At 36.8% G+C, this 19,238-nt stretch overlaps 2 protein-coding genes across 4 annotated transcripts in view; both read right to left on the minus strand.

Moving 5' to 3' along the window:
• The window catches only part of VPS35L (VPS35 endosomal protein sorting factor like), a 59,698-nt gene extending 57,253 nt beyond the window's left edge, over positions 1 to 2,445 (minus strand). Inside the window, 3 exon segments of the mRNA XM_009649562.2 lie at positions 1,692 to 1,729; positions 1,732 to 1,785; positions 2,404 to 2,445. Coding sequence (XP_009647857.2) covers positions 1,692 to 1,729; positions 1,732 to 1,785; positions 2,404 to 2,445 — 134 coding nt within the window.
• On the minus strand, positions 2,049 to 19,211 carry CCP110 (centriolar coiled-coil protein 110). Of its 3 annotated transcripts, none has more exons than XM_035889257.1 (15): positions 19,103 to 19,211; positions 18,351 to 18,507; positions 16,884 to 17,012; positions 13,783 to 15,427; positions 12,732 to 12,853; positions 12,404 to 12,587; positions 11,144 to 11,283; positions 10,659 to 10,775; positions 10,294 to 10,395; positions 9,895 to 10,011; positions 9,317 to 9,396; positions 8,681 to 8,743; positions 7,694 to 7,753; positions 7,040 to 7,122; positions 2,049 to 2,538 (listed from the first exon to the last, which is right to left on the minus strand). In XM_035889257.1, exons 1-15 carry the CDS (start codon positions 19,114 to 19,116, stop codon positions 2,486 to 2,488), a joined length of 3,066 nt encoding a protein of 1,021 aa, XP_035745150.1. In that variant the 5' UTR covers positions 19,117 to 19,211; the 3' UTR covers positions 2,049 to 2,485. The 3 variants fall into 3 exon arrangements, with proteins under 3 accessions (XP_035745150.1, XP_009647858.2, XP_035745151.1); XM_009649563.2 differs by having other exon boundaries at positions 12,732 to 12,856; XM_035889258.1 differs by lacking the exon at positions 7,040 to 7,122 and having other exon boundaries at positions 12,732 to 12,856.
• Positions 19,212 to 19,238: the final 27 nt, after the last annotated feature.

The raw sequence follows: 19,238 nt of genomic DNA on the forward strand, positions 1-19,238 counted from the left end.
CCCGCTGCGGCCGGGGATGGGGGGCCGTGTAAATACCGCGCGGGGGCAACGCCGCAGCCAGGACAGGTCAAAAGGAATTGCAGCGAGTTGTGAGGGGAAAGGCTTTGCACCATAGGGTCTGCCTTGTCCTAATTTTATGTGAAGTGATTTTTCAACTCCGAAGAAGAAAAAAAATGCAGTTCTTTTTAAAGGTTTAGAGTTTATTGTGCCGTATGTTTTAAGTAAAAAGCAAGACTGGTGAAAATGAAAGTACAAAAATAAATACACTTTTATAATGATATTACAATTCCACACAAAATAAAAAGATAAAATTAAATATGTATAAATAGAAAACACCAAGTACAAAAAGCAAATTCTGGCACTTGTCAAGAGAAAGGCCTCATGAAAGTTAAAAAAACCTTGCGCTACAATGTTTTATTACACATATGGGAAGCATGCTTAAAGTAAAAGAGGCTTAGATGTTAAACCTGAACAGAAGCTAAGCATGCATTTTTACTAACACTTAAACCTATTTTTACACCAACATATTGTCTATGCTAGTAATAAATACAGCACATAAAACATCCTTTAAAACCACCGATCTTTAGCGCTGGTATATCCACAGCACATCTTGTCACCTGTGACACAGGTTACTCTTGTCATTGGAAATTCTTCCCCTCTTAAGATGTTTTCCACTCCTAAGGAAAGGTGGGAACCAAACCAGAGCTTTGATGCCCACGAGGTGAGCAGGAAGCTTACCTCCATCATTTTCTGTGTTAAGTCTGAAATTTTGAAGATCCATAGCATTTGTATGAAGGAGGCAGGTCCTCCACTGGTGTAAATGCTTAAATTTACACCATTAGGGGAGGCCCCCCTCAAGCTTTCAAATAAATGCCACGGTAAAGAGCCACCGAGCAGTGTCATTCTTCAAAGTGCTCAGGCAGCATTTTTGCCATTTTCCAAGTATGCAATGTGGGTATCTTACGGCATGGTATAAACCATCTGTTTTGACCAATGTCACTAGCTGCAGAGGACAGACTTGGTGGCAGATAGCCACAGCTGGAGCCACCAGCGAGCCAATTCACTTACCACTGCCCACAAAGATACTCTCCTCATCCCACCGTTATTCTTCTTTCGTGCTGACTATTTAACATAATTAAATTTTCGGTCAGTCTTTTTTCTCTTGTATTCATGCCAAAATGTTACAAAGCCTTTAAAAAGTTAGGACATTGCATTGTATCGATACTGGGAAAGCAACAAAATATAACCCAGCTCACATTCTGGTAGTCAGTCCTCTCCTAGTACCGTTAGAGAGCAAAACGGTAAGCACTGCAAAGCTTATACAGCCAAGCTTTTCTCTATTGGACTTTGAATGTTAACATCATGTCTCAAGTTCGTTAAAAGACAGAAGTTACAGAATTCTGCTCCTCTCAAGTTTAAGGATAATATCCATCGTTAGGAAGACCAAGGCAAAATATGAGCATGATCTTTTAATGTTAGATTTTCATAAATATGAGAGTGCATTTGTTGGGCTTAGATAGGTATTTCCTCCCCCCAAAATCATGATTTCGGTACAAGGGCCTGTTAGATCACAGCAGAAGAGGAACTGCTCAGAAACATTGCAACTGTCATCAAAAACCATAAGATACCCGAATTATTATTATGGGCAATAATTTGTTAAATCTGAAATGGTAAAACAATTAAAATCTTGCCTTCTGAAATTTTTGTAGAACATGAACTTCTCTTCATCTTGGCCAAAAGTTGTTTCCATAAGAAAATGCAGTAGACAGCAAGGAAAGAAAAATCCTAGGACTCTTCCATAGCACAGTGGTTTGATCTATTATGTGTATAATTGTGCAATTTTGGTATAGTCATTGAGAGTATGTCTGTCTGCCCAGCAGTTAATCTGGATCCAGGTCTGTCCAACTCAGCAGAAATGCAAATACTTAGGCCATTAGTATTTAAATTGAGGTAATCTCATTCATACAGAAAATACATTCAAAAGGGCTGCTGACAAATTCACTGATGTAAGAGATCGGTTTTGTTTGAATTAAATTTTTTTTTTTTTCTTATTTCACTGCTTTAACTTTATGGTATGAAACTAAAAATATACATGACTTATTTATGGTGGCAATCACACAGAGAAACTGCAATTTTAAGTAATGCAAAAAGCACATCAGACACAAGAATTAGAGTGTGAAAAAGTCACAAATTAACTTAATGTTGCCCTATGGTGGTCTTTAAATAACCAAGATTATGAATCTAATGTGTACACAGTTGTATGAATATATAATAAGTTTTAACATGCAATTTTTCCACAAGTATTAGAGCTTCACAGCCCTTTATTACTTCAATATGATTGTGTTAACATGTCATCTTCTGGCAATGACAAAGTATGTTTGTAATTTCTAAATATACATATACATATGGAAGATGCAATATTTGAATCAGTGCTGAGAATGCCATCATTAAAAAAAGCCATTTTATCCCAGCGAGTGCTGTCGTCTTAAATTGTCACAACATTTGGCTTCTTTCTTTGGGTTCTTCCTGCATATGCTCCTAAAAATTAAGTAGAAACATTAGCATTTTACAATTAGTAGTACTATTTTTTGTAACGGGGTTATCCAACAAAAATAGGTGAAAATGTTTAGGACAATTGTTTTTAATCAGTATTATATATTCAGTAGCTACTTCTAAAATGACAGTTTTCATAATATTACACCCAAAATGCCTTTTAAAAACTACCTATAGGTTTGAAAGTAACGACATTTTATAGTATTTCCTTCCTCAGTAACTATTCCATCTTCTTTTCTGCTACTCTAAAACATCAACTACATTTCACAAGTTTTTAAGAGATGTCTGTCACAGTGCCAAGACAGATTAAACGACTGATAAGTTTAACTACGCCTTGTACTACTTTTAAACAAACTATCAATTAAAAAAATATTAACAGAAGCAAAAATATTTAAGAAAACTCTTTCCTTTTCCCCAGCTGCCACATTAATAAACAGAGAGAATTGTAGGTTTCCGTATGTCAATATACACAACCAGAATAAGAAGTGCAGGATGAATAAGGTCATCAGGCAGAGCCATTACAAAAGGAAAGTTGCTAAGTATAAAAATAATAAATAAATCAATCTCTCCACATGGAACAAATATATACACACACACATATATATTTAAAAAGCCGTATTATACTATGCATAGCACAAGTATCTTCCAGTAACACGGGTTTAGCGCTGCAGGGTGCTAAAAAGTAACACAACTCAGCATTCATTAGGTTCAGGCAGTTATTGAGAGTGTCCAGCCACGTGAGCAAACATTTACACAAAGCGGTGAAAATCATACCACATGGTGCAGAGCAGTGGAAATGGAAGACAGCCATGGAAGAAAAGTAATTACCAGGCAATTAAATGAATGTGACAAAGTAAGTGCCAGTCCTTTTTAGTATCTTCAGTTACTCTTTGTCAGGGTTGCAGTGGTTACTCATGGGTGTCCAAGGGCTCATTCAGCACAGTGCAAAGCAGCTTTGGAGATGCCCACAGAGACCTTACCACAGCAGGATCCCTTACATCTGAACACTGTTTCCCACTACACAAAATGGCATTCTCACTGGCCCAGCACTCTCCAGTGCTGTACTCTTTATCTCACCTACGATCTCGTAGGACAACCAACCAGGCTGACTGGCACGATGCTTTATTAGTGATTTAACACCACCTCTTAGCTCTCCTCAAGCGTACTCCAAGTTACATAAAAATCTCACATACAGAATAGGACAGTACAGGGAGGCATAAAAAAATGCAGCAATCTAGACTAAGGAACTGAAGAAGCCAAATTTTATTAAAAAGAATTACAGTCCTTCCAAATACAATTATCACCCAACATTTTCCGGTGGCAAAGGGACTCTCTCCTATGATGTATGATTGACTGGCTACTCACAGATAGCAACTCTTATGCCTTCCTGAAGTGCTAGCCTGCATGGCAACACACTTCACAGCACACACCCTCTCACACAGGCAGTCTGCTCAGGCTGGACAGGCGTGCAGGAAAGACCATGCCTGGCCAGTGCTGCTGCCACCCAAACACTCCCTGCGCCTCATGCCCCATATTTCTTTTCCACAATGCACACTCACACTGGGAAGAAACAAAGGAGATGAACAGGTCTAGTTGCAGCAGCTGCCCGATCTCAACCACTTTCTTTCTAACACAATCATATCATATTAAATGCCCTGCCTGGCACAGCTTGAAGGGTATTGGCTGAGCATCTCTGTCCTATTTAAAATAACAACAAAAACTAAATTTAGGATCACCAGTTGATTCCTAAAAGAAATGCCTTCTTGCCAGAAAAAGACAACAATCAACTGGAGTGGTATTAAAGCTACGAAGCACTTTGCGGACAGAATTTTAAAAAACAGAAGAATGAAAGAAAAAAGTAGTAGTTGGACAAGTATGTTACTGTTTTCTTCTGAGGGTATGTCTCACATCTGATTCAAATGCGTGAGTGACATTTATATATAATAGTTATATTCCACTAAACCTCCTTCCCTTTTGCCCGTCCAATAAGCACAATTTAATTGGGAGTCAGGGATGAACAAAGACAAGAAATTAAATAGCAATATTACAGGTTAGGAGTATAACAGACTGACATAGTTGCAGATATAAACAAAACTCTGTATTGCCTCGACCAAACCACTGCTACAACTCTTTATTTTCTGACATGCACAACTTCTACTAAAATAAGAGAAACATATGCATTTGCTTGGCTTTTTACATTTTCTTTTCAAATTGACTTGAGATTACATTTTCTCTGTCTATGGTCTTTTCCAGAAAGAACTGCTTGCCTCACTACAGATGACTTTCAAGGATCTCTCTTGAAAAGATACTTTATTACTTAAAAAAAACAGATTAAAAAAAATATTAGCAAAAAAACCCCTATTCAACATGCTGCCAAGCCTTTCACTATCCACGTTTTATCCTTATATAAAGAAAACCACGTTCTATTTAAATGTATTCAACATAAGGCTTTTTCATTATCACAAAATTATGCACATTATTTTTTTCATGCTAAGTGTTCCCCATCTAATAATTTCCGAATGCATTTATATTAATTTAGTACAAGTACTGTAACCTATTTATAAAGGAGCATATGGAAGTACTGGTATTACGCCACAGGAACACATGTGATGTCCAAACACTAAATGAGGTTACATTGTGCAACCAGAACTAGGCAACATCCAACTGGTTAGACACATCAGCTTTAGGTTTCAAGAAGGCCACTATAGAAGGCATTAAATAGCTTTCCAGATATTCAACAAATAGCAATATGGAAAGGCCAAGATAAATCTAGAGATCTATCCCAAAGGATTCTTTTCATTGCTAAGTATCAACTGTCACGACTTAGATAACTATGACCAAGATAAACTCAGGGACTTACTTAGCAGAGCAGTCCACACTGCCAACACAGAAGAGTGAGCAAGAAAGCTTTAACTCAATGTTGGATGCCAGACAGAAATGGGAAAGACACTGTAGATCATTACAAGCTGAGCATGAATTATATGAGATTGGGGATGGCGTCCAAATCTCAAATCAGTGCTAAACTTGACACTGACACCACCCTTACACTGTTACTCTTTTACAGCCTCTGTAATACTGTAACTGGTAGAGGTCTTGATTGTTTTGTTGTCCCTGTTTTTCAGCACACTCCTTTACTAGTTAATACCAAACACATTTTTGCAAACTTGCAGATGAAAACTTGCCTTAATGGCTACCTCTGGTTGCTAAAATTATATTGCTTACTTAATTTGCTTCTTTAAATTTCAGAGAGATTATTTACTACCTTTGCTATTTTTTCTGTAGTGTCACTGAGTGCAGTTGAACAACTGCCTTGCTCCACTTCAGTGGTGACAGCACTGCCAAGAGAATTGGCAACAGAAAAATAAATGAACCAACCTGGGCTGTAATCTCATCATTTACTTTTTTATTTTGCCCTCTTTTTTTCTTCCTCATTCTTCAAACTGAAACGCTAGAGATGCATATGCGTAGTTTCTATCTACACTTCCTTCTTGGCTTCACAAAGTACTGTGAAAAGACCAAACACTCTGGGAAATTACCACATTTAAACAGTGTACACACTGCACTAAATTCCCTGCCAGCATTGCTCCAGGGCAGTAATAAATGGAGAATTTCACTTATAGGAAAGGTTTGATACTTAATAAATAAAGACAATTCAGATCACTATGGAAAACAGTTGATATCCTACTATATCACAGGTTGCCTTATTGAGCCCAAAAATTACCAATTTTTATACTTGACTTGTAGAACTCTCCTTTGAGAACTAAGCATAATTAAGATCTTAAACAGTTTTTAAAAAACATATAAATCACTTTACCTTTTGATAAATTAAGGTTTGTCACTTAAGAAATTTAAAGTCTGATTAAAAAAATGGAAATTGTATAAGATGTTTCATAGTGGTTTAGTCCCTGCATAGGGGGTGAAAACTGAGAGGTTTGGCACCATTATCAAACCTTTTTAATAAAAGGTAATCTCTGTATGCAATACTTTTAAAATTGGGTCATTAAGACTCAAACATTCTGTAAGATACTACAGTAACATATAATTTTAGGGCTGTATGAGGATCAAATGCTGACTGATAAGTCTGAAAGTGTCCTTCCTGTCCTTTCAATAGGCTTCATGTTGAAGACAAGTTACATGTGTGTATAGGACTAAGAATCAAATGACATTAAGATTCTAACCCAAGTCTAGTCTGACTGCTATTAGCTTCTCACACAGTTACAGTGAATGTATCTGGCAAACTTTTTTATGACTGGGCATCTGGTGAGTGAAAGCAGATGAGCTGTGCAGCACATTCTATATACTATTTTATAGAATTTGAAAGTGGATGGTTAAGTTACCAGCACATGTTTATTTGAAGAGATAGGTTAGATTTAAGAGATAGCAAAGCAAGTGCACAAGAAAAGGAAAACGAGATAAGCCCCATTTACTTCTTCTAAATACTAGTAACTTATTTACTATAAGATCCAAGCACCAATTTTCTACACACCTGAAACAGCCTTGTTAGACACTCTGCTCTCTGGAGCCTTCTTTCTATTTTGCTCAACCCCCTTCATTGAGGTCTTAGGGGTTCTAATTAAATATAAAAGAGTTAATAAGTCACTTGCATCAAAGTTGAAAGGATGCATCCAAAAATATAAAGACACTCTCAAACTGTGTTTGGCATGAAAACATTTTTTACAGTGTCCCACAGAGCCTCCTCCTGAGTATCTGTACAATTCTTATTGACATTATTACGGCTTAAGTAGATATATTAAATAGAACATCTCCTCATGAACAGATTTTTAAAACTCTATTCAAGAAACTGATTCAGTTCGGATAGTGTGGCATTAGAAGTCTACATTTAAAAATACAAATATTTCATTAAGTGGAAGCAAAGCTTCATGGAATGAATGTTACAAATAGAAATGTTGGAACACAGTGTAAATGGAGACAATACACAAGAGGATGAGAACACCGAATATTTTCTTGCAGTATAAGGTAAAACAAAGCTTCATCACTCTCTCAAAATACTGCAAGAAGTAATTATTTTACTTTAAACAAGAGTTGCACCAGTAGGTGTCAATATTTTTCAGAAATCACTGTGCTTTTGCACTTTGCATTTACTTTTCATCTTTTGGCTATAAACATGCTGTGCCCTTACCCTTGTCTGCAAAGCAGTCTGTGAACTGGGGCATTCTGTCCTTGATTTGGTTGAAGTACACTGTTAAAACACAAACTTTTATTAGCAATTTTCCCCTTCTTTAAAAAAAAAAAAAAACAACAAAAAACCACATAAGGAATAATGAATTATGCATCATGTTTCCCATAAATTTCAGAAAGGTAGTTTCTACAGTTCTGTAATGCAGATAAGTAGGCAAGAGCGGCAGGAATTAAAATTCCAGAATAGGATTACTACTTCCACTATTTAAAACAAAGAAACAAAAAAGCACACAGACAAAAATCCCTCAACAGTGCCTTGGGTTCCTAGTCATTGATAAGGACATACAGGAAAAAAGGATTGAATCGCTTAAACTAGTCACTGGAGATTGAATTGTATGAGTAGCCAGCACATGTTCAAAGCTTTTGGCTAAGCATGGGATAAAAATTGTTTTTAAGGGATGCCAGGTATCTGACTTTCTATACTAGAAAAAGGTGCAGACAGGTGTCGTAAGAGAAGGGCTGCTGTTTTCCTGAACAGCAAGTATTGAACACTGTGGTTGCTGTGATCTAAGCAAACAATCACAGTCTAGAAGCAAGAATTTTTCCTCACAACAGAAAGCCACTTCTTTTCTGACAGCTTTCTAGAGATAAGCTTATCAATAATTACACAGCAAAGTAAAGCTTGAGAGATACTAATAGTGTATCTCAGGGAAAAACCTTGAACCCAAGCACAGAGATTTAAAGCCATAAGTAAATGATTTCTGAAGATAAAATTTCAGAAGCGACTCTGAAGAAAATAATCTTTTCTAACTTCTAATGAGCTAATAAACCCCTTTCTCAGACCGTGCTAAATCAGATTTCATTACTGTCTGTCACAACAGTGGCAGGAATTGAGCTGATTGATGGCAAATCAGCAACGTACATGAAAGAATCAATCACTGTAAGACAGTTCTTTAAAACCATCCTAATACAAGTAATCTTCACTCACCGGCTTTCAGGAGTTTTTTGTTTTATGATTACTTTTTTACTTGGCATTCCCATTTCAGAAGCCCTAGAGAAACAAAAATATTGAAATTATAAAATCATCATCTAGGTCTTAAAAAGAAACAGCAAGAGAAAGCCTACAGCAGGATCTACACGTAACACTGCCAGAGCACTACTACCTGTTACTCATAAGCAAGTATAACACAACTGTTCAGCCCATGGTGTTGCAGGATAATGGCTGCTATCATGCCCCCAAAAAATTTTGCCAGAGATACTCTTACCAAGTATCTCTATTGCTAGGCACTTTAGAAAGATTGATAAAATAACGTGTAGCACTTTTTACAATTTACAAAATCAACCACAAACTAAGTGCATGAGGAGCATTTTGCTCACTACTGAAATATAGCATAAATGCACAACTTAGAACATTTTTCTCCCATGCAAACAAAAGCCTCTGTTAAGAGTGAGCTACTATTAGTAAATCATCACACACGTGGAGACTTTTTCAATTCATTCTTCCTAGGGGAGATATCTACAAAGCAGCTGTTACTCCAAAAACTTCTTTTCACTATTTCCAGTGCCTCCTACCCATCTTCTTGCACCTCACCCCCCACCACCACAAAGAGAGAACTGCACATACTTCATGTATTTTTTTCTGTCCAGAGATTTCTGTGTAGCTGTTGAAAGTGTCACTCTCTCTCTTGGGCTCTTTACTTTATCCTAAAAAAGCAAAAGAACCAACAGTAACGCTAGTTACTGCTGTTATTGAACTTAACCCCATCTGACCTGCCCCTACTTTAAAAACCAAAACCCAAACCCAAACAAAACCACCAGTGTTTTCAGTACTAAGTTCACATTCAGGTTAAATTCAAGGTTTTTTTCTTATAAAGCTAAAGGATCTTCCTTATATGATCTGATTAAGAATATTTGAGTGCCATAATGATTCTTATTTAAAAGAATGAACTTGTTATTACTTGCACCATGTTTTTCATTCTGTTTTATATACATCTACACACTAAAAGTTTCAATATATTAATCTACTGCAGTGACCTATTTTTTTGTTATTTATTTGAAGAAAGTTACCTACAGCAGCATAATTAAACAACAATTTAGGTTTTAAAAAAACCTTTTTACTGTGTGAGGAAGAATCTCTCAAAAGCAAAATGATGCAGCGCTCAAAGTCTTAAAACAGTTTACATTCTCTTGACTGTAACACACCATTTGTCTGAGCATCTTCTCTTTACGAACTTCACGATCATGACGCAGAATATTCATTCTTTCCGATGCTTCCATCGTAAAAAAAATGTCATGGATGTCATACAGAGCAGCTCGCAGCTGGAAAGAATAGTTAACATTTTAATAAAATACTCAGTGAAGTTAACACTCCCATGGTTTTGATCATCAGGCTCTTCTCACTTTCAATCCAAACAAAACACTTGAAAAGACAATTTTGAAATCTCTCTTACAATGTGTCAGCACAAAACAGAATCTTCTCTTCACAGCCATAGTTTAAACCTTTTTACTTTAAATGAAATCACTGTGAAAGTTTTAGGTATTTGTATTACAAAAGCAGAACAGCTAGGAAAGAAGAAAAAAAAAAAGTTTAAATTGTGTCACCTGAGCCATTACTCTTTCATGAAGGGATGCATCTTGTGCTGAAACACTTCCTCTTTTTAATGGGGCTTCAGACTGAAAATTTTTTATGAACTCCATAGTATCCTGAGGAAGATGAAAAATAAAATTAAGCACCAAGCATAATCCTTCATGACAGAGGCATCATTACAAACTGTACATGTAGGACGAACAATCTTTGTTTGACTTGGACCTTATGACACTAAGCAATGCAACACTCAAACATGTTCACACGACAGACATTCCCAAATTCTTCTGAAAGCAGAAAATGCATGATTTCGCCTGTCCATCAAAGATATGAGCAAAAACAAACAGGAGGAGAAGCTGCATAATAAAAATGCTGATCTTACTTTTACAGTTTGCTTAAGATGTTTCAGTTTTTCTGTCTGCAGGAGTCTACGAGTGAGAAAGCCCTTTGCCACAGCAGTGATCTTATCAAACTTCATTTGTATCTCTGGACTGAAAACCTTAAAAGAAAAGAAGTATATTCTAAACATTCGATAAAAAAGCAAGAATTATGAATTATTTATCAAATAACATCAATCATGCGACATAAGTTTCCAAGTAAGAAACAAGCTGTTGATAAAGTTATGGTGGCTACTTATGGCCTAGCCAAAATATTAACTTAGCAGAAGCAATACATTGTTAATATGATTATTTTGTATTTATGAACAATGAGAAAAATACAGTTCTCTCATGTAATCAAAGTCGATATAGGAAGGGCTACTACACTTCTCTGTGAGATTTATTGCTGCATAGCTATTATAAAGTTACCAGTGTCTTACAAAAACTAGAGGGCTTTTTAAGCTATAAATAAAGCGCTTTTTTTCCTCACCTGAGTCCACCTTGTTTTGATCCTGTTACTTGGCCTAGATACTGAGGTTTTTATAACTCCACTACCTGATGGCCCCCAGAGAAAGAATGAAGTTTCACTTGTTGAAGCAAAGGTGTTAGGGGTTGTAGTATGAGCAAAACCTGCATGCAAAGGAGAATGTACAGTTCAACACAGCCTCTGTCCATGAAGTGATGACTATGTGTGCATGTACACATAGATATATACACAAATCCAGAAAAAGCAACAAATGCAGATTAAAATCAAGCACATACTTTAACTCTGGTTGCAGTTAGGAAGCCTTTTTGGGCTTTAGAACAATGAAGCTCCCAGTGCTGTTAGCTATTCTTATCGAAATTGCAGATTATAATACTTTTATATTGGGAGGAAAAATGTTCATATGCTACAGCATGAAAAATCACTTACCTAATGTTAAAATTGCTACAGAGAATCTTATTCACAAAGCATCTCAAAGAAAATTATTTTAAAGCATTTAATGTTGCTATCATAGATCCTGAAGATGAATAAGGAATAATCATATAGTTCAGCAACCTTACTCTCAAATGAAAGTTCCTTTGCTGTTTGCCTGTCAGAACACTCAATTGCCATCTGTGTTTGATAAGTGCATGCTAATACACTGAAGAAACAGAACTCACCTCAGAGGTAGCAGCTTTGTTTACAAGGTCAATTATAAGCAATCTGAATATTTCTGGTTCATTTCCTAGCAAAATTTGCTGAACAGAAGACCAAAAAAACCCATTTCATAACGTTCTGGAAGAGGTGAGAGGTGTTCCATCAGCTATAGCTGTACTTTCTTGCAGTCAAGACCCCTTGGCAGAGCCCTTCTAATCATCCTACACAAATAAGAACACCTGGCCCACTACTGTGCAGCTACATGGAATGTGGATGAACGTTCTGTGACATGATGCAAATCCATCTCCTCATCCTCGATTAACTCAGTTTACTTTTAGCTTGTTTTCCTCAAATATGCCCTACACAATTATATACAAATGCAATACATGGAACAGTAAAAGGATGGCTGAAACTATGCTAAACGCCAGCTAGACAAAGATGCAGCACAGAATTTGTTTTACATATGCTGTCAATAGCTGAAGGCAGCAGCTGTCCGCATATCCTGCCCAACAAGTGCCCTGGGACAGGAGCAATGCATTTATCAGTACAGGGGGGCAGCTGGTCCAGTCAAGCACTGCAGAGCAAAATATATCACAACATTTACTCTATATTCTACCCTCTCAGTTTTACCAATGCTGGTAGCGTTTGCATTATGGACTGTCTCCAGCTGAGACTCCACACTTTCCAGCAAGCCACTCTCGCTTTTTTTCCTCCACTCCAACTCCATCCTACTGTTAATATTCACTTTGGAAATTTCTATTTCCGTTGTAGCAACCTTCTTTCCTTTCAACTTTCTCTCCTGCTCTTCCAGTTCCTACAAAAGAGAGAATCGACTATAAGACTACTCTTCTAGCTCTGCAAAGCAATAGAATACACATTTTAAAACCAACTGCTTCCTGACAAACTGCAATACAACACACATGACCTTTCCTTAGAACCTTTCCTCTTTTTACCTTACCTTCTGCAATTTCTCCTGTTCTCTCTCTTGCTCAGCTATCAGAATCGACAGTTGTTGTGCATGCTGTTCTTCAAGCCTCTTCCTCATTTCTTCAAAGGCCAACATTTTAGTTTTTAAAATATCTTCTGAGAACACACATTACGAAGAATCAAGCATTAAATATTTTCTATATGATCTTTGCCACAGACATACATGCTTTAAACAGAAGTAATCTGCATCATCAGTAAAGTACAACATATCTTTGATGTCAAGTTTCCATTGTGTATTGCAAAGAACCTCATCAGTTACTGCAGTTCTTCAAAATATTTGTGGGATAAGCATGTGAATGGAGCAGCAGTAACACCAACTGAGCCTACATTAAAACAAGGATACAAAAAAAAAAATCTAGCTCTGAGAATAGTGTATCTACACTTGCTTGAGTGAAGTAAAATTATTTATGTCACTTGAGCTTGATTTGGTAGTGATACATACAGACGTAACAGTCTTGAATTGGAAGAAAATACCCATATAATTTCGCAACCCATTAAAAGGTATTTTCTTTTAATTTACACAAGGTATCTGTTCTTTTAGTAGTCTCATTTAGACCTAATGGAGTAAGACATCATTTTCTTAGTAAAACTAAATTCAAATTTCAGCATTCAAATTGGAAATGAATATTTGCAGTGTCAAATGATACCCTTGAGAATACAGAATTCACAAAACCGACACACAGTGTCAGCTGATGCTTCCTCATAAATTGTTTAATCAAGTATTTGTTACAAATAACTGTTGTAAGATGTTTGACTCCATGTGACTCCTAAGACAGCAATTATACCATTCTGTAGCAGTTAAAAATGGCTCAAGTAGCGAGTTGAATTTCAGAATTTGTCATTCGTTAAAAATTAGAGAAATTAGGTTATGAAAAAGATAATTTACAGTCAATAAAATTTTAGCCTTTTGATATACATACATACTTAGAATCCCCAATGACTAATGATCATTGGGGTTTTTCCTAAAAGATTTATAAACTGAGAAGTTTAAGAAAAAACCTCAACAGCAGCAAGTCTTTTACCTTTTGCCATACTATCAGGGGCTGCATTCTTGGCAATGTAAACTGATCTCACGGGGTATTTCTGTTCTTGCAACCACTGCTTCTCTTGTTCTTCTATTCCAACTGTTAGAACACAGGGATTATTTTCTTTTTGGCAGTTGTCGGTGTCCAAATCAAGTCTACGTTTTACCTTTTCAAAACTATTTTCCAGAAACTGCTCATTTGCTGGGGAAGCACTTGGAGTGTCCATCTGCTGTCGCACATTCTTGCTCTGCATTAGTAGTGGGGATGGGTTTTCTACGTCGTAAGATTTATTGAGTTCTACTGGAGAATTACATTTAGTATTTTCTAGCAAACTAGACGGTTTGGTTTCGTTCACAACTAGGAGCTTCTGTGTTACTGTAGACTGACTGATGGCAAATGGCTCATCCAATTTTGGAGCTACAATATTAGTATTGGTCTCTACTTTATATGGCCCTCTGCTGTCCATCACTACGTGTCCTTCCGACGTAGCTGACAACATTCCTTTGCTTTCCAAGTGCCCAAAGGAATGGCGATTTGGTTTGCCAACCCCCAACCCATCACAAGGGCCTGAAGAATTCCTGTTGACACCAGGAACTCTGCTCGGGCAAACCATAGTGAAGTCCACCATGAACTTTGGCACTGATTCAGACACATTATTTTTATCAGCAATATCTTGCATGATTAAATCCATCGCTCTACCCTTGCCTTTAGGACTTAACTCGTAAGCATTCACGGGGTTATTTATAACGATGTGTCCCATCGATAAAGGTCTTGGGCGCCTCCGGTGCATTTTAGGGCTCATGCTTGGCTCTGGGCTCGGCAATTTGGCGTAAGAGCCTGTGAGGCTCCTGACAATGCTACTCTCACAATCAAACATAGAATTCTTCTTAAATTCTTCATCCAATTCCGAATCCACCAATGGGGGTGTTCCAACTCTCATAGGTATGTCCACTTTAGAAAAACTGGATAAAGTTGACATACTTGTGTTACCTGTATGAGTAGAGGCACCTTGGAGAAGGGTATTTGATTTATTGAGACTAGGTTTATCAAGTGTCAGAGCGGTGCAACTTCTGCCTGTAAGCTTTACTCTTTCTTTCACAGAGTCAGTTGTTTTAGCGCCATCATTTTCTTTATCTGAATGGCTTTCACTCATACTCCTCTTCGAATTACTTTTTGAGCTACGCTTGGTTTGCTCTTTCTCTATGTACTCCCTAGATTTCTTCATCAGGTTCTGAAGACTCATTACGCATGGATCTTGGACTTCCTCATCCGACGGTGGCATTCCTAGTCCCTCCTGCTTTTGGAAAGCATGTGATGCAAGTTTGTTATGCACGTTGTCAGGAGATGCAGCCCTTGGACAAGGTATGTCTTTTAAGAAGTGACTATCACTTTCCTTTGAAAAAATATTTTCTTCCTCTGCTTTAACTGCTTCTGTCACGTTTGATGGCACCTGCCCAGTAGTATCTGCTGGTGTAAGTTCTGGTGTCTTTTCAAGCTCTGTGGGACCATGCCTTTCAGGAGAACATGCCAAACTGACATCTGATAGAGCTGTGACGTCAATTGAAGCTTTTGAGTCTGAATCAGGGCAAGTATTCTCAGCCTCCCGTGCATTCATGTCACTCACGCTAGGTCCTTTCCTGATCTGCAAATAAAAATTGAAAAAAAAAAAATCAAGTCTTTTCAATAAGATGTCCTCAGATTCTCAGATCCCTGCAAACTTCACCTGAACTTAAAAAAAAAAGAATGCTACCACCTTAAAACCAATAAAAAATTTCAGTTTGACTGTTACCAATTCCCCACAAATTACATACAATATAGAGCTCTTCACAATGAGAAAGAGGTTATTGGAATTAAAATATAAATTTCAATAATGTTCTATTCAGCTTTTTTACTGATACCAAATGTCTGAATGCAAAGATACTCTTTTCTTCATAAAGTAATTTGGATATATTAAAATAATTTTATGGTTTCAAATTATCTTGCAAGATTCCTCTTAAAATATGAAAACATGTTTACATTGAGTAAGAAATGTAATTGAAAAATTTCAGCATGAAATATAGACTAGCCTATAGATGACTAAAAACAAATCAACAAAATTCCTAATAAAAATAGTAGAACCATAAAATAATTTGTTCATTTCTTTACTAATCCACAGACAATTAAATAAGAGTTTTCATATGTCAAGTACTTGGAAAACCAACTTTATATAAAGTGAGAATTACACGCTACTTCTAGCCAGCATATGTTTAAAAGGATTTTCACACTAAAATTATCTTCTAGGTTACCCTATGCATTTGCAACTCAATTATCACAGGGACACCCTTGCGGGGGAGAAGCTAAGTTATTTTCATATTGAACTTATGTTCCTGGTCTACTCTTCAACTCCCAAGCCAGATGACTGTTGCCATGCACACTCCAGTAAACAATGCAGACTAGCAGGTTTTGTTTGCCACCTTAGTAACTCAACAAATTCAGTGTTAACTGTACTTGTTTAAGCAACAGGTTAATTTAAAGACTGTATTACAACCATTTCAAAGACAAATAATACCACTTGATTAGATGTATTTAATATTCTTTTCAATTTAAACCTCTAGTAAATTCACCATTGAAGCAGCAGAGAAAACAAAACAGTTGCAGAAAAATTATAAAGCACACACAGAATTACAGGTTGTTGTGCAGGGTATTTTAATTCTGTAATCGTAAGATTGAATATAGATTATTTTCTGATAAAACAAAGCAAATAAAGCAAGCCGGTTGCTCTAGCACTGAGGGTTTTGTTCACTTGTTTTTACAAGCTAGTGTTTCAAACACAGTTACAAAAGCAACCGTCAGTCACCTAGTACGGTCTGTCTTTTGCGTATACCGAAACAAGCAGTAAAAAGCAAGTCCTGTGCATTACAATGAACACAAATATTATCACTAAATAATCAATTATCAGGTCACTTAGCATGAAATATTAGCAAACGCTGGTTCTAGAGAGTTAACTGCTATTAATTTCATGTTTATATTGGTGAATATTTAAACCCCAGTGCTTTCTCAAATTGTCTATAAGCAGAAGTTTTCTGTAAAACTCTAAGAAGGCTTTGGACTAACACTACCTGAACATGTTCTAGAATCTCCTGAACACGATTCAGTAAAGCTCTTTTCCGGGCATTCTGTCTCCAGGTCTCTAGGTCCAGCGCTTTCTGTTTATATTGCTGTATTTCCTTCTTCTTTTCAAGGCTAAGCTGCAAAACAGAGCATAAGAAACATGGTTTATATCACTAAGTGCAAATTTCAATATGGAATTACAGAAATCAATTAAAAGAAAAACAACAGAACAAAATAAAAAGAACAACAATCACCTAAGTTGAGGCTTTGCGCACATTTTAAATACCAGCTTCTGTTTAACCAATTATACTTTTTAAATGGAAGATGCACAAAATGCCTTCTTGGCACACACACAAACTAACATGAATGTAAAAGGCCATTTATTTAAAAATTTGCATGAAAATTACATGCTACAGTACCAGCTTCAAATGACACAGGACTCAGACTGCAGGACAGGTCTTTCCCAGGCCTCTATGGAGATGGGAAGTTTAGGCATCCTGTAGAGCCCTCTGCGACCGATCTTCCCACCCATACTCAAACTATTAAGCTGTATGAAGGACTAGCTCACACTTGCCCTCATGAACCAAGGGTGAATTTCACAAGACAGACCTGTACGCAAGCAGTCTTCTGGATCCTTTCATTGATCAGAATCTGAAAATCTTCTGAGTTACTAATTCAGAATATATAGTTCAGATAAAAGTCAAAACTAGATCTACAAGAAATGGTTTCACAAAGTTCTACAAAATTAAATAGTCTCAAGTCAAATTATGCATTTCTTCTATGAAACCTTAAAATATGCACCCACTTGCAAATGAAAAATATTCCAATATAACATTTAGTCTCCAATGCATATCTGTATCACGATTTTTGGAGATCGTTGTTAGAGAGTCTCTCCATTCACACTTCCCATCACTGAAACGAGGAAGTCAGCTCCATTACTGCACAAACCACAAACAGCCTTCTGCTTGGCTCTGTTTGCATTAAGCATGGAATGACTTAACATAACTGATGAGCCTGTGAAGTACATTAGAGGAAGCTGCGAACACATGCGAAAAAGAAACTTACTTGAAAGCTTTGTAACTATCTCAGTATTTCCTACTTCCACTTTTTTTTTTGACACTGTTAAACAAGCTCACATGTTCAATATTTGTCAATATTGTCAATATGATTGTACATGAAGTTAAGCCCAGCAATAACATTCATTTATTTAATACCACATTTTTACTCCCCTTGTGAAGGTAACAAATTTCAAGAAATGAAAGCAAATGTAGTCAATGTGAAAAAAAGTACATTTTAGCCCTTTACTTTGTAAAATTACAGCTAGGAGCCCTTAGAATACCCTAAGCAGCAGGTCAGATGATACCTCAAACAGATTCAGCAGAATTGTTACATGTGGACATCGAAGCTTGTGCCAATAGCACAGTAAGCACACCGGGGAAGAAAATAAATAAATAAATAAATAAATAAAGCCTTACCAGAGGGGAAAGCACAGGAACTCCATGGAATTGAATGAGGGAGATATTTTTGTGCTGAACAGTGAAAGGGGTTTCTCTTTTTATTGCCTCTTCTTGGATTCTGGAAAGATGCTTCTTACAGAATATTTCATAGTCCTCCATCTTCATGTTAACTAAGCTGCAAAGAATAATAACATTACTGTTCCATATACTTCCAAAACCATGAAGGGGAAAGAACATCACAACTAATTGTATATCACTATATTCTGGGAAACAAATTATACATTAGAAAAGTTTCTCTTTCTACTACCATTAACGAAAGGCACAAAGTTGGTTTTTTTCCCCATATAAAAAGAAAAATCTGCATATATGAGCAAAAAAAGACGATCATAGGTACAGTGTGAAAAGAGCAAGCATTGAGATAATCAAGATTTATAAAACTACACATGCTACAGATAATATTAACAACTCCCATCAAAGACTAAACCTTTAAGGCTTCACAGGGCTATCAGATAGATCCTATAAACTGTAAAAAAAAAAACCCAAAACAAAAAAAAACCAAACAAAACCCAGAACCGTAGCCAAATTCAAAAAATTATAAAAAGAACTAGCTGGTATTAAGGCAAGTACAGCCTTTATATTCAGAGGGCTGAGAGGAATTTGTGTCTCATTCCCATGAGCCTCCTCCTCGATACATCCCTATATGAACAGACGACGGTACTTCCACCAAAAAAATAAATTACAGCCTTTCTTCCTCGGAGGAGCCTACCTACCTCACACTGCCCATCCCTCCGGGAGTACAAATTCAGAGACAAGCAGCACCTGCCGAGGCCCGCCAACGCTTTTGTTCCCCTGGCACACCCCTTCGGCTGATTTCTCCCTTCCGCCCGCCCGCTCCGGGCGCGCCGA

This window comes from Egretta garzetta, unplaced genomic scaffold (genome assembly GCF_000687185.1).
Source record: "Egretta garzetta isolate BGI_Z169 unplaced genomic scaffold, ASM68718v1 scaffold292, whole genome shotgun sequence".
Taxonomy (NCBI): domain Eukaryota; kingdom Metazoa; phylum Chordata; class Aves; order Pelecaniformes; family Ardeidae; genus Egretta; species Egretta garzetta.

Bases quoted from the DNA above. Each gene is read 5' to 3' on its own strand.
- CCP110 (XM_009649563.2), bottom strand. The intron at 12,588-12,731 runs GTAAGGTAAAAA...TCTCTTTTGTAG, and splicing joins AACAGGAGAAATTGCAGAAG to GAACTGGAAGAGCAGGAGAG. The intron at 9,397-9,894 runs GTGTGTTACAGT...TTGCTTTTTTAG, and splicing joins AGAAGATGCTCAGACAAATG to GATAAAGTAAAGAGCCCAAG.